This window comes from Phyllostomus hastatus, unplaced genomic scaffold (genome assembly GCF_019186645.2).
Source record: "Phyllostomus hastatus isolate PE091 unplaced genomic scaffold, TTU_PhHast_1.1 phas_scaffold_585, whole genome shotgun sequence".
Taxonomy (NCBI): domain Eukaryota; kingdom Metazoa; phylum Chordata; class Mammalia; order Chiroptera; family Phyllostomidae; genus Phyllostomus; species Phyllostomus hastatus.
The window spans coordinates 6,923,615-6,946,997 of record NW_025334037.1 but is presented as its reverse complement, the minus strand read 5'-3'; the positions used below and the strand labels follow the sequence as shown (position 1 = coordinate 6,946,997).

The 23,383-nt window shown below is 35.6% G+C and overlaps 1 protein-coding gene across 5 annotated transcripts in view; it reads left to right on the top strand.

Annotated features, from left to right (window-relative positions):
* Window positions 1-23,383, top strand: part of SOX6 (SRY-box transcription factor 6) — a 607,033-nt gene that overhangs the window by 476,978 nt on the left and 106,672 nt on the right. For 2 of the 5 annotated variants that reach the window (XM_045825238.1, XM_045825237.1), the window contains exons 9-11: window positions 1,398-1,518; window positions 13,472-13,551; window positions 15,036-15,158. In XM_045825238.1, the coding sequence (XP_045681194.1) occupies window positions 1,398-1,518; window positions 13,472-13,551; window positions 15,036-15,158 (324 nt within the window). Of the gene's footprint in view, window positions 1-1,394; window positions 1,519-13,471; window positions 13,552-15,035; window positions 15,159-23,383 lie in introns of all 5 variants that reach the window. The other 3 variants (XM_045825235.1, XM_045825240.1, XM_045825239.1) reach the window with 3 other exon arrangements.

Here is a 23,383-nt window from a genome sequence, read left to right as displayed (position 1 = left end):
GTAGTAATTGCACAAAGACCTTTTTATTATAAGTTGATTTTCCTGAGAAATGAATTCAGAAAAATACTGTAAAGTGTTTATTTTTTGCTTGCCCTTTATTAACCCGCATCTTAGGGCTTTCCCTGGAGAAAAACTGTTGGTAAATGAAACCTCTTAGACCTACACAGAGGCGTTTTGCACTATGTCCCTGGCTGTGGGGGGAAAGGGACAGGACAAGGCAAGTCAGTGCTGTTTCAACAGGGCCACCAGCCAGTATATGGAATTTTGCCTAAAGAGAAGATTTAGGAATTTAAATGGGGGAAGGGTTTGGGATTGGTAGAATTACTGGTAAAGGTTTGTATCTTAAATAGAATGTAATGTATGTAGCCCTTTTATGCTAGTAGAGAGGCCAAAAACCCAGTTTGAACTAAAAGATCATTTCTGTGAATACACCCTAATTTTGATCTTTAAATAACAAAAGTCCTGTGGTTCGACCTACAGGTCCTAATAGCCAGGACAAAACCTTCCTGTGATGCTCTCCTGGAATCAGGGTGGTATGTGCGGAGCGGAGAAGGGAGCTAGGAAATTAAAATGTGATTTCCACCGGCATGATTCTGTCATAGCTCTTATTTTCTGTATATGGAATACAAATACTGATATAGAGAGTGAAGATTTTCTATTTTGCATTTTTGTGCTCTTTGATACATTTATTGAGGTCAAATGAAATTTGATATAGTAGGATTTATTATGAAATGCTCTCTGAATACAACTCCATAATTACTGAGCTACATGGTAGTGCATAAAGCTGTAAAACTGCTTAGCCAGACAGGCAATTTATATGTTACATCGAGGTGTGTATGGCAAAGAATATTAGTTTAATTGGGAGCCAAGATGTAGTAGCCTTAAATCTGAAGAGCTCTATGTTTAACATAATGCAGTGAGGCTTTGAAATAAGATACCTAAACTGGGGAGACACAGCTTTCAGAATACATAACAATTAGACATTATTTTCTGACCAAGGACACTAAATATTATTTTCAAAATAAAGCATGGAATGCACAGCCAGTGAAAGGGTGAAACCTTTTAGCACTGTATGGTGTAAGAAGCAACTTATTTCTTTTTTCTTTTTAAAGAATAGAAAATTAAAAAAAACTCAAGATAAAAGAAAACCATTTACTACAATTTAGTGGAAGCAGGGGTGAAGCAAATTCACAATGAGGATATGTTCTTGGTGTGCTAATGGAATTTTAGAGGAGGGATTCGGTGAATTTCGCCTGAATTTTCTCAGGGAGCTATTTGGAATGAGGTTAGAAGTGCGTGGCTGTTTGGGTACCAGCACACCACCAGGAGTGAAAAACAAATACTGCTTGGCGTCCATTTGCTCTCTGTCTGATCATAGGCTCTCTTCTGTTTAGCAGGTTCAGGGTCATATGCCTCCGCTCATGATCCCAATTTTTCCACATGACCAGCGGACCCTGGCAGCAGCTGCTGCTGCCCAGCAGGGATTCCTCTTCCCCCCTGGAATAACATACAAACCAGGTAAGTAGAGAGGCATTTAACATTCTTTTGGAAATGCTAAAATCCACATGTTTTTGCTTCGTAGTCAAAACAAACACAGGAGCACATGAAAGAAGTATGAATAAAAAACCCATAAAAGCTTATTTAAAAGTAAAATTAGAATTGGAAAGTTAATTGGGAAGGTGACATGATAATAAACTAATTGGTTGCTAAAACTTTTATTTTCTCGTCTTCCACTTGAGTTTGTTTTGAGTTCACAGATAAATTGCTACTTTCCCTGGGGATTACAAATTTTTGTTAAGCTCTCTCTTACCTTCACTGTGAATAATTGTCTTTGGCTAAAGATGCTTTCCTCCCCCTGAGAGCTTTCATATTCTGGCAGAGTGGTCACATACAGTATGAAATGTTATTATTTGTTATATGATTTCTCTTGAAAGAAAAGTTAAAATTGGACAGATTTAATTAGCTTACTATTAATAGGTAAAATTCTTTTTGATTTTAGTCTAAATAATGAAGCATTCAGTAGTATTTTCTCATTCATCTTTCCACCTCAAAAAACAGGTCACATAACCTTGCAGTGAAATGTGTTTTGAGATGATTTAGCAAATGTTATGATTTTTCTTTATTCCTCTGAGTTTACTGGACTCCTGGGGAATTCAATTAGAGACACATAATGGTTTGAAGCTTCTTTCAGAGCCTCCTTGTAAACAGGGCTTTAAATGTTTAAAGATATGTTGCCAAAGGAATCCAATGTAAGGAGATAGTCAAGTAAATAAAAGTCAACCTTAATTTCATTTGTGAATTCTTTGTAAGTGACCTCAGCTCAGAAGTAGTGACCTTGTTCTACTCACTAATAATTTCTGTGTCAAGTTCTTTTTAATATATTAACCTCCGAATCTGAGTATAAGAAATCTGAGTGCAGCAGTTTCTTTGTGTGTGGGGTTTATAAAGTGAACAAAGGCATTTTAATAGGCTTAAAGCAATAATAAAATATAAATCACTTTACTAAAATTCTTGGTAAGAAAGCTTGCTAAATTGCATAGAAACAAACCTGGTGAGTTTTAACATCTATTTTACTTACTTGTTGCCATCGATAACTCTTTCGTATTTGGAAGCGTAAATACCGTTCCTTGTGACCAAAGGTGGGATGTCTGTGTCAAAACTCAAATGATTCAAATAGAGATGTTAAGAGTCTGGCTAACTAAGGACTGACTGTGAAAATTCCTCAAAAAAAAAAAGTCAATCCTAGTATTAAAGGTTTTTGGACACCTTGTGATAGAAAATTGTGATATTCAAATTACTAAAAATTGATTTTTGTAGAGAGGAATTCTTAGAGCAAGTCATATTTCCTATGAAATTGGTATTTGTTTTAAGGACAGGTGTTTATTTTGTCGGAATATGTTTCTGCCAGTGCAGTGGTTCAGCCCTTCTCTTATCGCCCTAAGTATTTGGGAACTCTTTCTTCATCTTGACTCCCTTTGGAATGTTGATGTAAACTAAATTTATTGGTTTATCCCAAATCTGCGCTTATCATCTCTACAACTCTTAAATTAACTATGTGTGGAAACTCTCTATTTAACTTCATTGTTTTTTAAATTTAAAATTTTCCATACTTCAAAATCAGGGATGGGCCTTATTTTCTGTTAGACATAGTCCTCACCATAGTTAACATGTTACTTACCTAATTTTGTTAAAACATAATGACATTTTTCTTGGGGAAAAATGTTGTTATATAGTCAGTGAAGTTGGACTATTTTTGAAAAACTGCCTTCTCATACAGCATCAATGAGATTATAGCATGTCACTGAGAAGAACATAGAGATGGAGACATCACTGTGCAGGAGCGAGTTACCTCCATGGGACAGAGATTGTGCAGTGCAATGTAGTGTGCTGGGGAAGCAGAATTGTATTTATTTTGGTTAAGGCAGGACAATGAATTTGGACATTAGGACAATTTTTAATCACTAGCAAGGCTGGTTGAAAAAAAATATTTTCTAATGATCCATAGGTTATATCAGAAAACTTAATTAACCAGAAGTCTATATTCTTTAATACTTTGGCTAATCTAGGCTTTATTGCATATACAAATTATACTTAAAAAGGACTAACATTATGTGCTCTTACACCATTAGTAGAGAAATTACGTACTCAGGAGCCTTAATCTACACAGTGGTCTCGTCCTTCACTTGAATCGGGGGAGGAGAATACTGTTGGGCTGGAGTTTGGACTTGAAAAATGTTTTTGCTCCAAACTGAGCTATGATGATTTTACTTGAAATATACATTAGACAATGACTAAATTTTTAGGAGAGAATAGCTCTGTCACATATAAAAGCCTTGAAATGGTCACATACCTTTATATTTTGGTTCCTTAAGCAGGAGGCTGAGCAAGTGCTACTACTTTGATCTTTATAAATTACAAACTAAATGGCTCTCTCTTTTTCTTTTCTACCTTCTCACAAGCTAAAACAATTCCATAGAATTTATGCCACCAGCTGATGGAATGATTGTCTCGATTGCTAGAAAGCCAGGTCCTCCTTGGGGTAATGTTCATGGTCAAAGTTAACTGTTTCCAGGCTCATATTAGGACAGTCTAAACAAATCTATTTAGGGCTATGGGTGTTTCTCTTCAGATACTTTGACCCACTGCACTGGGCATTTCAGGGCCCCAGTGTGCAATGGACATGGAGCCAGCTCTCCCCCCTCGCAGGCCTGCTGAGGAGGAATGCTGCCCCCAGGGACTGTGCAGTTTTAGGGGAACAGCTATCAGATGGATCTCTGTAGAAATAGCTTTATTGAGTTTTAACCCCTAATCCAAAAAAGTTTTTTAATAGTTCAATAATTAGAGACATCTTTATGGAAAGGAACTCATCAGGGTCCAAAACATAAACCACCTTTTGGTTGCTTTGCTCTTTTATGTCACGATACTGAACTGTGCAGCAATCCAGGGTAAGGTAAATACATTTTAGTGCCTATATTTGAGAAAATTTAAAAAGTGAGCCTCTTTCATAGTTGCCAATATATATATCAATCAAGATGGAATTGCCTGTAAAATAAGGACATTTGATACACCAGAGGTGATGCACTTACTAGTTGTAATATGATAATAGCTAAAGCTTACCGAATACTTTGTGCTAAATATTTTGCACGAATTATTTAAATTCCTACTTGAACATATTTAACCTTGCTGCCCCTCATGTTTTTTGTCATTTGCAAAAATATGCTATGATTTATCCACTGCTCAATGTAGGAGTAAAGATTAAGTTTGGCAGAGTGTATGGAAGTTCTTTCAGAATTCTAAATCACTACGTTTGGGGATAAAACCTGACCCTGAAGCTGAGTAAATTTAGCTACATTAAATCATACCCTCGTCCATTAAAAATGTGGTCCCCAAACTGAGCCTTCAGCTGAGATACACTGTCCCTTGGCTTGACAACCAGAAGCAATTTACCAGCATACCTAATGCTTCTTTTAAAAAAATGTGTTAAAATGTAAATACTATAGTAATTATCATTTTAACCATTTGTAAATGTACAACCCAGCAATATTAATACATTTACAATGTTTTGTAAACCATCACCACTATTTATATACAAAATATTAATCATCATCAAAAAACTCTGTGGCCATTAAACAATAATGCTCCCTATTTCCCACTCCTAATCCCTAGTTACCTCTATTCCACTGTCTTTCTCGGTGAATTTGCCTGTTCTAGGTACTTCATTTAAATGGAATCATACAATACTTATCCTTCCGTGTCTGGCTGATTTTGTTTTCAATTCATATTATCACATATATAATATATATGCTATATATATATCCTTTCCTTTTTATGGCTAAATAATATCCCACTGTATATATACATCTGTTTGTATATGTATTTTGTTTGTTTGTTTATTTGTTCATCTGGTTGAAACTCAGGTTGTATCTACCTTTGGACTATTGTGAGTAATGCTGCTGTGAACATGGGTGTACAAATGTCTTTTCCAGTTCCTACTTTCAGTTCTTATGGATATATATGTAAGGGTGGAACCGTTGGGTCAGGTTCTATGTTTAACTCTTTTTTTTAATTAAAGATTTTATTTACTTATTTTAGAGAGGGGATGGGAGAAAGAGAGAGAAGGAGAGCAAACATCAGTGTGTGGTTGCCTCTCACACGCTCCCCACTGGGGACCTGGCCCACAACCTAGGCATGTGCCCTGACTGGGCATTGAATCAGTGACCCTTTGGCTCAAAGGCCAGTGTTCAATCCATTGAACCACACCATCCAAGGATCTATGTTTAACTTTTTGATGAACCACCAAACTGTTTTTCACAGAGGCTGTACTATCTTACATTCTCACTAGCAATGCCAGAGAGTTTCAGTTTGTCCACATCCTCCCACACTTGTTATTTTCCATAAAAAAATATATGTGTAGCCATCCTAGTAGATGTGGGGTGATACCTTATTTTAGTTCTGATTTTAATTTTCCTAATGATTAATGATTTTGAGCATTTTTTCCTATGCTTATTGGGAATTTGTATCCCTGGATAAATATCTGTTTAAGTACTTCATTGCCCATTTTTGAATTGGGAGGTTTGTTTTTTGTTGTTGTTGAGACTCAGAAGTTCTCTGTATATTCTACATATTATTACCCCTTTATCAGACATATGATTTGCAAATATTTTTTCCTGTTCTGTAGGTTGTTTTTTCACTTACTTGATAGTATCCTTTGATGCACAAAAGGTTTTAATTTTGATGAAGTCAAATTTATTTTTACTTTTGTTGCCTGTGCTTTTGCTGTCCTATTCATGAAATCATTGTCAAATTCAGATTTACCTGTACATATTCTTCTAAGATTTTCATAGTTTTAGTACTTAAGTTTGGGTCTTTTATTCGAGTTAATTTTTATATATGGTGTAAAGTAAGGATCCAACTAAACTCTTTTGCATGTGGGTATCCAGTTTTCCCAGCACCATTTGTTGAAGATGTCCTTTCTCCATTGAAAGGTCTTGGCACACTTGTCAAAAATCAATTAATCACATATGTTAGGGTTTATTTCTGGGCACTTTATTCTGTTTAATTGGTCTATATATCTCTTCTTATGCCAGTACTATATTACTGTAGTTTTGTATAATTACTGTAGCTTTGTAGTAAATTTTGAAGACAGGAAGTATGGGTCTTCCAACTTTATTCTTCTTTTTAAAGATTGTTTTAGCTTTCAGGGATTCTTGCAATTCCATGTAAATTTGAGGATTGGCTTTTCCATTTCTGTGAAAAAGATTGTTGGAATTTTGATAGAGATTTTACTGTATCTGTACATAGTTTTGGGTAGCATTGATATCTTAACAATGTAAGTCTTCCTGTTCATGAACATGGATGCCTTTCCATTTATTTAGGTCTTTTAAATCTCAGCAATGTTTTATCGTTCAGTGTGCAAGTCTCTTTGCTTCCTTGGTTAGATTTATTCCTAAATATGTGATTCTTTTAGATGCTATTGTAAACAGAATTGTTTTATTAATTAATTTCCTTTTGTATCATTTTTGCTGGTATATAGAAACACAATTGATTTTTGAGTATTGATTTTATACCCTGAAACTTTGCTGAAATTGTTTATTAATTCTAGCAGCATTCTTCTGCATTTTGGGGGTATCCTATATATAGGATCCTGTCATATGTAAATACAGTTTTTTATATCTTCCTTACCAATTTGAATGCCTGCCCTCCCTCCCTTCCTCCCCTCTTTCCTTCCTTCCTTCCTTCCTTCCTTCCTTCCTTCCTTCCTTCCTTCCTTCCTTCCTTCCTTCCTTCCTTCCTTCCATCTGTTCATCTATCCAACCATCCTGTCTTTTTGTCTAATATTGCTGGCTAGAACTCCCAGTACAATATTGTATAATTGCAGTGCAAGTGTGTATCATTGTCTTATTCCTGATCTTAGGGGGAAAGCTTTCAACCTTTTACCATTGCATATGATGTTAACTCTGGGTTTTTCATAAGCGACCTTTAGCATGTTGATGAACTTGTCCTCTATTCATAGTTTTCTGAGACTTTTTTGTTATGAAAGGGTGCTAGATTTTGTCAAATGCTTTTTCTGCATCAGTTGAGGTGATCATGTGAGGTTTTTCCTCTTTGTTCTATAAATGTGATGTATTACATTGATTTTTTAAAATGTTGAACTACCCTTGCATTCCTGATATAAATCTTACCTAGTCATGGTAAATAATACTTTTAATATATCATTGGGTTCAATATGCTAATATTTTGTTGAGGATCTTTTTATCTATACCTGTGTAGGATGTTGGTCTGTCTCCCTGTCCCACCACCCGATGTCTTTATTTGGCCTTGGTATCAAGGTAATGTTGGTCTCATTACTGAATAGTTAGGTAGTGTTTTCCCTTCTTCACTGTTTTTAGATTTTGAGAAGATTAATGTTAATTTTTCTTAAATGTTCAATAAAATTTACTGATGAAACCATCTGGTCTAGGACTTCATTGGGAGCCTTTAGATTACTTATTCAATCTCTTTAGTTGTTATAGTTCTGTCAATATCTTCTATTTTTTCTTGAGTCAGTTTGCTAATTGTGTCTTTCAAAAATTTGTCCATTTCTTCTAGATTTTCTAATTTGTTGTTGTACAATTGTTAGCTAATGCTTCTTTTTTTTTTAAGATTTTATTTATTTATTTTTAGAGAGGGAAGGGAGGGAGATAGAGAAAGAGAGAAACAACATGCAGTTGCTGGGGGTCATGGCCTGCAACCCAGGCATGTACCCTGACTGCAAATCGAACCTGCGACACTTGGGTTCGCAGCCCACTCTCAATCCACTGAGCTATGCCAGCCAGGGCCTAATGCTTCTTTTTTATTCCTTTATTTCATTTAGCATTTATTGAGTACCATTTGTCTATATTCATATAAATAATAAATTTTATATAAACAAAATGTTTATGTTTACGTAAAATAAGTGTAATATATATTCTCATTTAATTTTCATAACAATTCTAAGATGTGTCATTTTTTTCTATTCTATTAAGAGGAAAAAAAACCTAAAGGTTAAATAGTTGTTTAATTTTTCCAAGCTTTCCCATCTAGAAGTTAGTAGAGATAGAATTGATTGATTTGATACTCTACACTTTTGCAGACATGACCTGAGTCAGGGGTCCCCGAACCCTGGGCCATGGAGCAGCATCAGTCTGTGGCCTGTTAGGACCAGGGCTGCACAGCAGGAGGTAGTGGCAGGAAAATATTTCCTTCATTTATATTTACAGCAGCTCCCCATTGCTTGCATTACCATCTGAGCTCTGTCTCCTGTCAGATCAGTGGTGATAGCATTAGATTCTCATGGGAGCACAAACTCTACTGTGAACTGTGCATATGGGGGACCTAAGGTGCATGCTCCTTATGAGAATGTAATGCCTGATGATCTGAGGTGGAGCTGAGGCGGTGATGCTAGTGCTGGGGAGCAGCTGCAAATACAGATTATCATTAGCGGAGAGGTTTGACTGCATGGAGATCATAATAAATCAGTTGCTTGCAGATTCATACCGAAATTCTATCGTTGAGTGGCAAGTGACAGTTAAGCTGCATCTGGTGGCAGGCTATAAAGCTATCTCCCTCATCCCTGGTCTATGGAAAAATTGTCTTCCATGAAACCAATCCCTGGTGCTAAAAAGGTTGGGGACCATTGGTTTAAGTGTGTATAACATTAAGAAAAGTCTAGTTTCTGTGGTTGTTTTTTGCTGTGGAAAAAAATGTAATTTATGTGTGGTGTTATCCAAATGACATGTTGTAAAGCTAGATTTTTACCTCTTCCAGAACTAAAGCGGAGGTGCTCAAATACTTGATTAAATCTATCTATTTGAAATTAACAAAACATCTGAGGTTTTTCAGATTAGCACTCTAATTTTTAAATAAAAATGTTGAGGTCTAGGAAGAAAATATGTTCACCCATGTAAACTAACTTGGTTTTATGGAGATTAAGATTATTTTAACTGTCCCTCCTACATATATGGAATCTATATCATTGGTGAACTATCATTAAGGCATAAACTTTGAGTCATTATTTTAATTTGATTTCTTATAATGGGGGTGGATTTATATCAGTTCATCCACCCTCACTTATTTAATTGCTATTGTGACAAATTCCATGGATTTTTATATATTGGTCATAGTCCTAGATACATCTATGAAATAGATGAAGAAATTAAGATTGATACTTGATTCCTAGCTTCTTTAAAGTTACCAAAAACAGTGCAGACACTCTTAGGGAAAGTCCTAAGATCAAGACTCTTATCATGATCTCTTCTTTGATGAGCAGAGAAGGAGAATTTAGTGGGAGAAATAAGAGCACGGTGATCTCAGGAATATGTGCAACAACCCTTGCCATTGTTTTTTGTCCAGTTGTCCTCAGAACAAATGGAAGGTTTTGTTCTTTTTTAGGATTCTAAAAGTGTCACCCATTACCTACTAACTTCCAGTATAATGTGATGTCTCACAAAGATAAGTTCAGATTGACTATGGCAATTTCTTTGGATATAGATGAACTGTAATATTTTATTACTCTGAATACATACATCCAGGCAAGATGTAAAGTGGTATGTCCAAGTCTGTATTGGTGATAGTGATTAAAATATTTGTATGTTGTAGCAAGAACGATGACAGTTTATTACAGTGAGGTCTATATGTAAGTTATTTGACAACTCAGGTAATTTACTGTCCTATGACGCCACCACACAATAATCTGAGAGATAGTTGGGGATGTGTCGTGTATTTTTCTTCTGTTTTTGGAGGGTGTAAAATAAGGTATGAGACTTTGAGCCAGTAACTGGAGAATCTTCTCTACTCTTCCCAACCTTTTAAAATTATTTCCTCAGTAGGTTAGTATCTGAAATGAATATCTCAGAAGACCACAACCATCCCATTCCCTTGTTTTTCTGAAGAATCAAAGTAAATGGGCAGAATTTTACCTATGGGATTTTTTAATTTTTTTTTTAAGTGGAATTTTTACAAACTGAGTTACAGACTTGAATTACACAAACTGAGAATATTCCTGTAGGAGGTAGACAGAGTCTAATGGGTCCATCTTCTCAGTACAGGCTCCCCTGTCTCTTGTATTTAAGTCTTAATAGGTTTTGACTTCATTTCAGTTTCCCTGAGAATTAAAAAATATTATTTCTGTCATTCAGGCACTCTTGCTGTGGAGCTGCTTTGATTTCAAAGAAATATTACCTATTGTGACAAATGAAACTACTGTTAGGCAAATTTTCTGTAGGTTTTAAATCCTGTTTTCTTAATCCTCAGGTAAAAATAGTCAGTTGGAAAATCTAGAGGGCTGGAAAGATGGATTTAGAGAGTGCACATTCTTCCCCAAAGTGTCTCTCAGAGTTGTCTCCTTATACCAGCGGTAGCAAGAGCCAGATCACAGCAGCGCCCAAAGCCAACCTGTTCTAACAGGCTTCCTCTTCCTTTGTACAAATTTAAAAAGAATGGGTCCTCACGTAAGCATTTCAAATCCAGAGACAAATTTGAAAAAAATTGCTACAACATGTTGACTGATTTCTTGCCAAGTCAGCCACTGAGAACTTTTTCTTGATTGACTCTTACACAGAGAAAACTAGAGGGGGTGGGGGAGAGCACAAAACTTCATTATATAAAAAAATTAAACTTCACAATACCCTAAATCCCTCTCCCTCTTATATTTTTCTCTTTTAATCCCACTCTTTTCTTCACCCGTATCTTCTCCCTTTCTTGCCTTTTCCTTTTTCTCTATCTTCTAATTATTCTCTGTTGCTCTGATGTATTCATTTTTACTTTTAGTATTGATATATAATGATATGTTCTGGAGAAATAGCTTTCCAAAGATTATATTTAGAAGTACAGATTCAAACCAGCAGAAAGGTTAAGAACGTCTTAAAAATATGCTTGTCACAGTGGAGAGAAAGCTGTTTGTAGCCAGCAGGTGAGCTGGAGAATACTGCAGGGTGTGGTAGAAATAGTAATAAATTAACTAGCAAGCCAAAAAGTATAAAAAAAATCAGCTATTTCATAGCATAGAAGCATGACAGCTATGAAAAAGGAGTGCCCCGGGGAATTCTTTTAGAGTTTGATTTTTTAAAATATGTTTGACATGAAAAATGTTTTAGTACAAATACAGCAACTGGTATTAAACTTACAGGGGGTGGGGGTTGTGTTTTAGAGTTAGTATGAATAATGCATGATATTTAAAAAAGAATAGCTCTAAATGTTCCGGGAGGCAGTCCATGTTGATGGTTGGAATGGTGATTTTTTTCCCTATTTTTGAAGCATCATTAATTCAGCATCGTTTTGTGATTTTTTTAACCTGATAAGATATCAACCAAAGAAATACTATTTGACTTAGATCAGAATATTCTTTCATCAGATAATTTAGTTTAAATATCAAGAAGATCAGTAGAATTATTTAAGCATAAAGCGACAGTCATTTAGTATAAAAAATAATTTGGCCTAGTTATCTTTTTTAAAAAGCTCATGTAGCACTGCAAACCAAAATCAACCTCATGGAAGGGGAAAAACAAGATCAGATATTTTGAACATTACTCCATAGGAGACCCGCACAATGTAGTGTGAGTGAATGCATTGTAGCCGCGCTCCATATGCAATCAGAAGCCAATTGTTACTGGACTGTGTACAAGCACACACTGTGCTCAATGGTCTGATGAGGTATTATGGATATGATGCAAAGAGACTGTGTAGATTAGAAGCTAACAATTTGTTAAAAGTGAAAGCAACTTAACATTTACATTGGGCCAGCTGAGCAGCACTTCCCGTGGCAGGCAGGATGAGTTCCGAGGAGGCAGGGGCTTCAGGAAGGCTCCAGGTATTAGTGTCCATGCTGAAAAAGTTCTATTGCTTTCCAGTTGACTACCTTTATTACTGTGATTCTTTCTGTACCAGTTTTCCATTATTACATTCAGCTTTCAGTGTGGAAAAGTTCATGCAAAACAGCATGATCATTATAAATGTCAAAAATGTGTGGAGGAACAGCCTATTAAAATATAGCCTAGAGATAGTACATAACACTGACTTTAAATAAGTAGCCGAAGCCAAAGTGATACTCCATTAAATCACTGATATTGTGTAATTTTTCCGCAAGTATTAATTTTGACTTCAGTCACTACTATCACAATACACTCCACATCACTTTCTCTTGGTTCTTCAGGTTGCTGCACACAGTCTGTGTTCTTAGGGCACAGGCGATACTTCAGTCCCCCGTCTTAGGAGTGGTCTGGAGTCAGGGACACAGTAAGATGTAGCACTGAGCTCTGCTGAGCCATGTGCAACCCTTTCCAGACTTCTAATGCAGATATTCCATGTAAAATGTGCGTTTATTTAATCAAATCACCAAGAAGTAAGTGATAAGTGCCTTGTGTGCAGGATGCTAGGATCCACCTAGAATCCAGAAGTTAATCCAGAAAAATAATTATTTCCACTCCCAATGGGGTACCAGGCATTTCACAGAATGTAGGCAGATAAGATTCACATTTTTAATTTTTTTCTATTTTTTATAAAATAAAGTTTAGGGTTATGGACAGTCAATAGTTCATAATCTTTTTTGGACTGTAACACTCTGCTTTGTCCACTAAGCCAAACTTTTTGTTGTTCTAATACAAAAGCCTTAATGCTTTCTCAGTGAACTGAGTGTCAGCCTGGCTTGAAGATATTTTTTTACTCTTAAAAAAATGATGTATTACAAGATTTGTAATGGAGTGAACATGCTTGAATTGCACATTTAATTTTTTTAACATCACATTCATGTTTTGCCAGTTTGCCTACCAGCTATCTGTTAACAAAAAGTTCCAAGGCAGCACTGCAAGTCCGTGCCCAACTAAGCCTTTTGTTTCTGCAGATGTTTGGGCTTAGAGCAATGTTGTGAAGCTCAGGCAATCCAAGGACCATGTTTGTACTTGTCTGCTGCGCTTCCCTATGCATTGTCTAAACCTGTATGCATTGTTCTTTCCGACAGGTGATAACTACCCCGTACAGTTCATTCCATCAACAATGGCAGCTGCTGCTGCTTCTGGACTCAGCCCTTTACAGCTCCAGGTATGTGCCAGAGGAAAAAAATGTGGGATACGAGCCAGTACTTTAGTGGAAAACTGCTAACCAGCTGTATGCTAAATAATGGCCTGAATGTTAAATAATTTTTTAAGCATAGCCTAGGAGGATTAACACCTTATGTACTTACCATACTGCAAATAGAAAAGTGCCAGTTTCAATATTTTTAAAGGACAAATGACATGATGACTTAGAACTATGTATACTCTCTATCGGGTGAGTTAATGGTTTTATAATTTCTTCATGGCTAGTTGTTATTGGCTACATTAGCTTTTTCCTTGTCAGTTTTCAGCCATGTCTTAACTTATGCCAAAGTAGCTTTTACATAGAAGCATCAAAACAGAAAATGATGTTGGATATTTTGTCTAGCAGCTCATAGAAGAGGGGGTTGTTATTAACAAGTTACTTTAGCTATTTACTAAAATGTAAACACATTGCACCTGTGTGTGTGTGTCTCATCGCATCCTCTTCCTCATCCCAGGTGGGGAGTCTGGGCATGGTGTCTGACCAAGTTCTGGATTAGTGTTCCTTACTTAAAATCTACACTTGATGGGAAAGTGTTTAAGAAGCTGAATGAAAAAACCATTCCCACCTATCTTCTTCACAGTAAAACGAAGGGTTTACAGTAGGGCTAGGTGATCTTTAAACCCTTCCAGCACCTGCTATTTTAATGGGAAATTGACTTTAAATATGAGTGTCTATTTTAACAAAAAGATAATAATATTAAAGTATAGGTTGAACCTTCAGAATTGAAATAATTAGAAAGAATATGATAATTATCTATTTTAATTTCAATACAGTGGAAAGTTTAAAGGTATATTTTATTCTTATAATTTACTGTGATTATTTCTAGTTTTCTAAAATAATCTAGGGAATAGCATTTGGCTAGGCATTTTACTTTCTTCTTTGCTATTCCCTGCACAACTTCAAATATAAAAAAATGTGCAAATATTTTACCATAAAAAAACAACATTTTGAGCATTTTCAATTGGGTCTGCAAATAAGAATTTCTGCATTACTTTGAGGAATGTTATAATTAGAAGCTTTATCCAGAAAGCATTGAAGATGTTACTGTTACAGACTGCCTAACAGAACTTAGAAACTGTACCTTATAGGAGCAACAACCCCACCTCTCTTTCAAACCTTGATGTTCTTCACTACTAACACTAGAATTTACTGAAGTTGGTAAAATCTAAAAAGAAGCCTTGCTAATAGGAATTCTAATCTATTTCTCCTTTTTTGATGGCTGTGCTATAGAGTGCAGCCTTGAGTCAGAGGCAGAAATAAGAACCAGTACAATCATTGTTTAATCTTGTAACCAAGTTTCTAAGAAGGAGCATCTGGGTCCTAACCCTTCTACTTTCTATTCTTTGGTATGCTCATTACCCTGGATTTAGAAATATGTGTTCTGTTTCATGAGTTCTGACAGTATGTTTTGTCTTTTTTTTTTTTCTGAATATGCAACTAAACAGAAGGGTCATGTTTCCCACCCACAAATTAACCCAAGGCTAAAGGGCCTAAGTGACCGTTTTGGCAGGAGTTTGGACACCTTTGAACATGGTGGTGGCCACTCTTACAACCACAAACAGATTGAGGTATGAATACTTCCATTGGTGCTTCATTGGGTGGGGGACTGGATTGCTCAGTCATATTTTAGGCTTTTTAAAAAGGTGGCAGATACTCAACCTAAACACTAAAACATAATTATTTCCTTTTTTTCATTCTTAAGGAGGCTCATTTTTGCTCCTTTTCTTTCATAAAAAAAGGTAAAGGTAAAAAAAATGCCCCTGAATCAGGTTGTTAACTGCTATATAAGTACTCACGCAAAATTTTTACTTTGTGAGTGTCCTCAAACCATCTTTATTTCCCTTACTCTTTTACTGTTTTTATGTATAGTGATGTATAATATTTAAAAAACACTTAAACATTTAAAAAATCTCATTTGATCCTGTAAAGTTGATAGAATATAATCCTGCTTGTACAGACAAACAAGAGAGGTTCAGAGAGGTCAAATTATTTAACAAAGGTTACACAATATTCACAGAGTCAGAATTTTCACCTGGGATTTCTGATTGTACCTATTTCAGGTTTTCTAATTTGATTTTCTCAGGCTGAAGCAGAGATGGGAGCCTGGGTCTGGCTAATTACTTTTTATCCCATAAATTTTGATAGTATTCCTTTCATATTTAACTTCCAATAAAACTCTTTGTTGTTTTGTGGAGTATTCTTACTAGTTGGGAGAAGATAGCTTATATGACTCTTTTGAAAACCCAGTCTTTTTCTTCTACAGGGACCTAGTCACTCTCTAATTGCACACTTAATTTTCCTCCTGTATCATCGGTGCCCCTCTCTGGGACTATTGGGTACTGGAGAGCCGCCACTTGTCTGTTGAATCACACACACACACACACACACAAAATGGGGATAGGTTACCTCAGACTGAAACACTCTTTAACTTTCTGGGTTAGATGTAATACTACATTTTATATTCTAACCTAGGATGGGAAACTGCATTAAAAAAAGAAAGAAAATAATTGCAGCTAGCAAAAGTTGTATATTCAGCTCCTATTGGCTCTGCTGGTCTATACATATCAAATACTATATACTTAATAAAGTGTCCCTTTGCCACCTCTGCTGCTTTGTAATGTGCATTTTTAGAAAATGGTAAAGTTTATTCCTAAGGAGAAAGAAGAGGACAAATCAAAGGCCAGCTTGGAAATAGCCTAAGGAAGGGTTCCAGAGCTTGCTGCCCACCTTCCTGTTTCCCTTTCACTGTGGTATGAGAAGTATACAGGGGTTTCCACTCCGACGTGACCGGGCACATCCTTTCAGAGTGTCTGCTGTCTTCTGTACAACTGGGAGGGATCTCTTTTCTAAGGCTTTTGGATGTAGAAAAGGTGCCATATTTCTGGACATTCTGCAAATCTACTGTGCCTAGGATTGACTGCTGAATAAAGAGAGAACTGGACATTAAGAACAAGCCCTTATGTGTGATGACAGTTCACAAGCTTACCCTCACAGGACAGATAGTTTGTTCAGCTTTAAAGTGCTTGAAAGGATGTGAAAGCAGGTGGCCTTAGCACAAATGCAAGACTTTCTCTTTTTGTTAACTTTTACTTTCTCTTGATGTGTTGAATTCTATCCCATCAACCTGCTCTTAGCCAATTTCCTACCCAATCTTTTTCTTTCTAATTTTTCAAAAGTTGCTTAAGTTGACTTCTTTCCCCCAAATACCACTGGTCTGTGATACTGTCAAATCTGGCTTCTGCTGGGCTTCTTCATACCATAATGTCATATATGTGAATGTCAGATCCTGGTGGTGCTGTAGCAGTCCTGATCTAGACACACAGCATATGCTGATGCCTGTCACTTTTATTAGGCTAAATAGAGAACCCATTGAAGCAGGAGTCCTCATAGCTTTGTAGTTTAAGCTTGGGCTGGTTTGAGAGTTTCCTGGGCTTTTGTTTATGCTTGCTCTATTTTCTTGCTTCCATATTTTGCAACATTTCTCTACATGTCAGGAAACTTTTGCTCTGTTTGCTTGTATGACATGTGGGTTAGAAAAGATTGACCTTGCTCAAAAGGCAGATTTCTCAAACTTTCCTGGTATTAGAATAGCATGTTTATTTGGATGTTTATGCACATCCAAACGAGCACAGTAGACACTCATACCTAAGCTGCTACAGACACTAATATTTTAAATCTTGAGTAAGAATATGGAGAAAAATTAATATTATCTTGCTTTATTGATTTTAAAGTCTACTTTCTTTTCTAGCTAAGGTGTTCTCTTTTTTGACAAGTTAAAATGTCAGCTTGGTCAACAATCTTGATCATGATAAACTGTTGATACTAAGGAAGCATTACCATGTGAACTGGCTTTATTTCTAAATGGAGAGTTTTAGTAAGAAGAGCCTACAACACATACACACCACTACCACCCCACCACCTCCACACGCACCCTGCTGCACTGCTCAGGGCAAGTTAACTTGTCCTTCAAAGCTTGTCACTTCTCACATCAATAAGCCTGGGTAAATCTCAGCAGTGTTTATCTCAACACCCTGGAAGCCTGAAATTTTGTTATCAAATAGAGAAAAGGTATTTAAAGTGAAAAGACCCTCCTTGCATTCGGGTATTTCAGTTTTTTCTTTCTCCAGAATAAGGAAGATGCAGGAAAGGATTTTTGTTTTTTTTTTTTCTTTTTCAGTTTTCTGTGCTAATCTAAGGCATGGTTTTCTCTGCCTCAGGGGCACAATATTAGAGGAGAGCAGGCCGAAGAATGCTATTTTTAGTTGAACAGTTCAGCAGATGGGGTCATGAATACTCATATATCTGAATGTTGAGGGGCTTGAACCATTAATTTTGATAATGTATTTAACCCTGGGAACAATCAGAAACTGTAACTCTAAGGTTACAGTGTTTTTGACCTTTCGAGAACAGAGGACATTTACTATAGTAAACAATATATTATATTGCTACTTATTCCAGTTCTCTACCCGTATAAATTTCAGGACCAGTTGCCATTTGCTTTCCTCGGCTATGTTAGCATTGGTGCTCCAAGTAAGTCGAAAAGAATGTTAAGGAAGGGGGACCAGTATAATGAGGCAGTCATGTAAATATGCCCTTTAAATAGCTAAGATGTTAGATTGTTTCTGAAAAAAATATTGTCTTAGAAACTAAGCTCTGAATGACTTTTTTACCCCAAAGGAAAAAGTGGTTTCAGTGTATTGATTCATTGTATGTGATGACTTTCAATATGATAGATCCTTAAGGTGACCTTGTTTAGTTTAGTTTTGTTTTGTTTTGTTTTTAAACAGGAGTAAAGTTGCTTTATAGTTGTGGCTTATATTAAACACAGTCTGGTACTGTGTCATGCAAAGTGATGCACCTGTCTCATGCCTTCTTATTAAATGATACATGCCCTCTTTAGCAAATAGAGCAGTTAAATATCACACAGCTTAAGAATTTCTAATTAAAATATCTCCACATGTCAGCATATTGGTAACGTATTATTTTAATCCATTTATTTTGTTTATGAAACAGTGACATATGTTTAGATTGTGAAATATATGAGCCTTAAAAATCACTTTATTGAAGAAAATTAATTCCTACAATACTGCCTTGGTAATGTGTTCACTCACCCAGTCACTGGCAGCACTGCCAGTCTTAATGTTGGGTAGACACACTTACCAGTTTTATCAGTGTAACGGTCTTGGGAAAAAGCACTAACAGTTCTTTTTCTGGGCTCCAAATGATAAGGCTTTCATTCTTTACCTTTTTTTCTTACTCATTAATTCAAACCTATCCCCCAAAACACTTTTTCCTGCTGCTGCTGCTGCTGCTTTTTTTTTAAATACAGTGAAGGATGGGACTGAGTGTATGTATAAGGGATTCTGAAAGACCAATCAAAATTAAAAACAAGCTAGTTACCTTTTCAAAGTTAGACATAGTAATTTGTTTGTCAGCAGGGAGATGTTTGGGTCAGCCCTGAGATAAAGTGACTGTCAGCAGTTATTCCTACAAGACAAGTAATTTCACTCAATGTATTACTGACAGATTGCTCACTTCTCTGAATCACTGGAGAAAACAAACTTAATATTGTTACAGGCAGAGTTTCTGTCTTCATTAGCCCCAGAGAATGATTTTTATCGAGCATTCAAAGCCTACCAAGCTTTAGTTGGAAGATATTTTAACAGATGTGTTCTTATAATGATACTATGGGTAGTAGTCCAAATGAAAAGAATTAAATATGAAAATTAAAGAAAATAATATAAATACATTTGCACTTTTATTTGATGGGCAGTATATGTAGTTTAGGGGAGATTTGAGGAAAAGAGTATAAAAACACTAGGAAAACCTATCAACCATAAGTTATTCTTAAATGAAACTATTAAGGTCTTGGCAAGTTTGCAAAGATGGAGAACAATTGAAGTTTTGCAAAAGTAAATACAAATACATATTTTATTTAAATGATATTGCCAATTTTCATGCTACAAATGGAAAATGAAGAAGTGCCCATCAGCACTGAGAATGCTCTATCTCTATTTCGGTTTCAGTCTGAACCTTTATGGTATTGTACTTAGATGCTCTTCTTGGCCCCTCCCCGTCTTCTTGTTTGCAGTGGTAAACATACCTCAGTGCTGTGGAGGAATGAGAGGGCTAGTTAGTTTTGCTGGGTGGGCTGAAGAGGTTGTGATTTCTAATAGGGAATTGAATAAAGAGTTGATTAGCGTGACCTCTTACTGGCTACCCAATGGAAAAGAAAAAAGAATGAACTGATTCAAAGCTTGTTTGAAGATGCCAACCATGGGGTTGTGCTTTGAGGAGAAATGCTTGCTTTCTCTTAATCAGCCTTCTCTCACCGTCTTTGACGTGAAGAGTGTGATACAACATAGGAGAACCATTATAGCTGGGATTAGATGAAGTGGGGACTGATGGAGTGAGCTCCACTTTGGAATCAGTATCTTGGATTCAAGTTTCTAGTATTACTTGCTATATTGTCCTGTACTGGTCTCAAATTACCTTCTTTTTATAGTTCACTCATTGTAAAAAAAAATGGATATTTATTCTCAGGGTTTTTGTGAATTGTAAATGGAATTGTGAGGCATGTGCTAGATTTCCACACCAAAAAAAATTCATCATCAAAACAGGGGAACATTTTCCATCATCCCAATAAGCAGTCAATTCTATTCTGGCTTTGTTGCCTAAAGTGCTTCTGATAGGTAACTCTAATCTACTAGAATGTAAATCTCTGAATTCAGGGTCTGTTGTCTCTTCTGTTTACTGTTGAATCCCTAATACTGCCTGGTACAGTATTTGATAAAATGAATGAATTAATGAATTTCATCTTTGGGGGCCATCTGGGACTCAAACATCTTTGAAAACTGTTTTTTTTTTGTTTGTTTGTTTGTTTTGGATATGTTCAGTCAAGTACTCTCTCTTTAGGAAGAATTATTTTATGTAAACAATTTTTCATTTCTAGTTACCAGAAATGAAAATACTTTCTAGGTATTTTTCTTTTTAAGAAAAATAGCAGGTACCAGTTGAATCCTGATAGAGGTAAAAGAAATATAAGCAGTTCAAAGAAGGATGCAAAATATGAAGATATTTCCTAGTATTTGGAACTTTGTCTTACTGAAATAATAAGTTTGTCTTAGTGAAACAATAAGTTTATACCTACCCACAAATTAAAATGTTAAACTGGATTTTCTTTCAGAAACTGGATTTTCAGTTGATTTTAAGATAATATGTAAAAGGTGAGAGCATGGCTCTCCTCACATAAGCCCTGTTTTATCACTGTGTTTAAGTAATTTCATTGATGGGGTGGTGTTCACCTATATTCACAGAGATGGTTTAGTAGGAGCCTCGGATCTTGGAATTACAAAATCAGCACAGTCCTCTATCTTTCCTAATATAACATTTCCACCAACATTTATTTGGCTCCAGCCTCACTAATTAATCCACTCAATGGGGAGCTGCCAGTGCAAGAATACTAGTATTTAAATAGACTGTACATAAGATGCAATGTTTTCCACAATACTGACAGGTATTTTTATTCCTGTTTTAACCAAACAGGAGTTTTGAGATATTATTTGGTTGGTATCATGTATCATACATATGTAAGTATTTAATGAACTACCCTGAAAATCAGAGAGATGGTATGATGAAGGATATATTGGAAGGTTACAAAGCAAAACATTCTAGTGCTTTAGGAAATGCTTCTCCTCAGCTTCCAACCATAGATAAATCAGGATATGCAACATTTAAGAAATTTAAATCAGAAAAATATGATAAAATATTTTGACATGTAAGGTAATAGACAGACTGAGTAGAACAAAAACATTTTTAACCACTTTACTGAGGCATGATTGGCATACAGAAAGCTGCACATATTTAATATGTACAACTGGGTGAGTTTGGAGATAAGTATATATCCATGAAACCATGCCACAATCTATATTGTAAAAACAGTCATCACCCTAAAAAGTTTCTTCCTATTATTTTTTGTGTAATAAGAACATTTAACGTAAGTTTTACTCTCTTAGTAAGTCATTAAGTATATAATAAATATTATTAACTATAGACTCTATGCTATGCAGTTGCTCTTTAGGACTTACTGGTTTTCATAACTGAAAATTTGTGCCCTTTGTCTAATACCTCCATATCCCCTCCTCCAACTTCTGGCAACTCTCTGCTTCTATGAGTTTGACTACTGTAAATCCTTTACGTAAGTATTATCACATAGTATTTGTCCTCTGTCTGGCTTATTTTATTTAGCATACTGTTCTCCAAATTCATCCATGTTGTCATAAGTCTTACTTCAAGTTTTTTTTAAGGTTGAATAAGATTCTATTTTAGGTATATACACATTTGCTTTATCTAGTCATCCATCAATGGACATTAGGTTACTTCCATGCCTTGGCTATGGTGAATAATGTTTCAGTGAACACAGGAATAAAGATACCTCTTTGAGGTCTTGATTTCAATTCCTTTGGTTTTATACCCAAAGGTTTCAGGTCTTACATTTAAATCTTTAATCCATTTCAACTTAAGTTTTCTGTATGGTTTAAGGTAAAGGTCCAGTTTTGTTATGTTGCATGTAGATATTCAGTTTTCCCAATACCATTTATTGAAGGTACTGTCCTTACCTCAGTGGGTGTTCTTGTTACCTTTGTCAAAGATCATTTGACTATACATATGTGGGTTTACTTCTGAGCTCCCTATTCTGTTTTGTTGACCTAGATATCTGTTTTATGTCAGTATTATACTATTTTTATTGCTGTAGCTTTATAATATATTTTGAAAGCAGCAAGTGTGATAACTCTAGCTTTGTTCTTTTTTTCACAATTGCTTTGGTTATCCAGGGTCTTTGTGGTTGCATATGAATTTTAGGTTTTCTTTCTATTTCTGTAAAAATATGCTATTGGAACTTTGATAAGTTGCATTGAATCTGCAGATCACTTTGGGTAGTATGGATATTTTAACAATATTCATTTTTACAAACCAAAAATATTACCTAATGATATTATAATTAAAAGGGATTGAGAAGCTGCAGCTGGATGGATTCCCATTATAGACATGCCCTAGAGGAAGGATAAAACTCCTGACCAGTAGAGCTAGCAAATAGTACCACTGTGCCACTGTTTGTAGAAAAGTTCATGTTCTACAGGTGTGTGTGTTTGTGTAAATCCATCTAAATTGTAAAGTCAGGGGAAAATTTGTAATGATTTAAACTCTCCTTACTGATGTGAAACCATTTTGCTTTATTTGGACTTTCCTGGATTTTTAGGATAATTAGCACTAATAATTGTTTTCTCAGTCAAAGGTTAATAAAGAAGCACAAAACAAATAGTGCTATTCTGTACTGGTTGCTGTGTGGATAAAAAAAAATCATTGTGTGTTCTCTTTTCCCATTTCTCCCTTACAATTGGTGTATCAACAGAGTCATATTGAGTCAAATTTAGAGGAATCAATTTAACATTACTTTTTTCTAGTTTTATGAACACCAATTCCATGATATTTATAATCATTTAATGTATGTTTTCTCATGTATTTGTATTTTTTGTTAATAGACTAAAAAATGGAAGCAATGTTGAGCCAAGTAAATATCCCAAGGCCTCCATCCTCTTGGTCACTTGGTGAAACAAAGGCCTAAATAAGAATTCTTAATTTCCAGTCAGCTGCATTGAGTTTTTTTATTACTATGTTTTTCTCTTATGGCACTAGCTATAAGACCTGTGACCAATCTTTGATGTCATCATACACACACACACACACACACATGTATGTATGTATATGTACACCTAGACCATGATTTTTGATG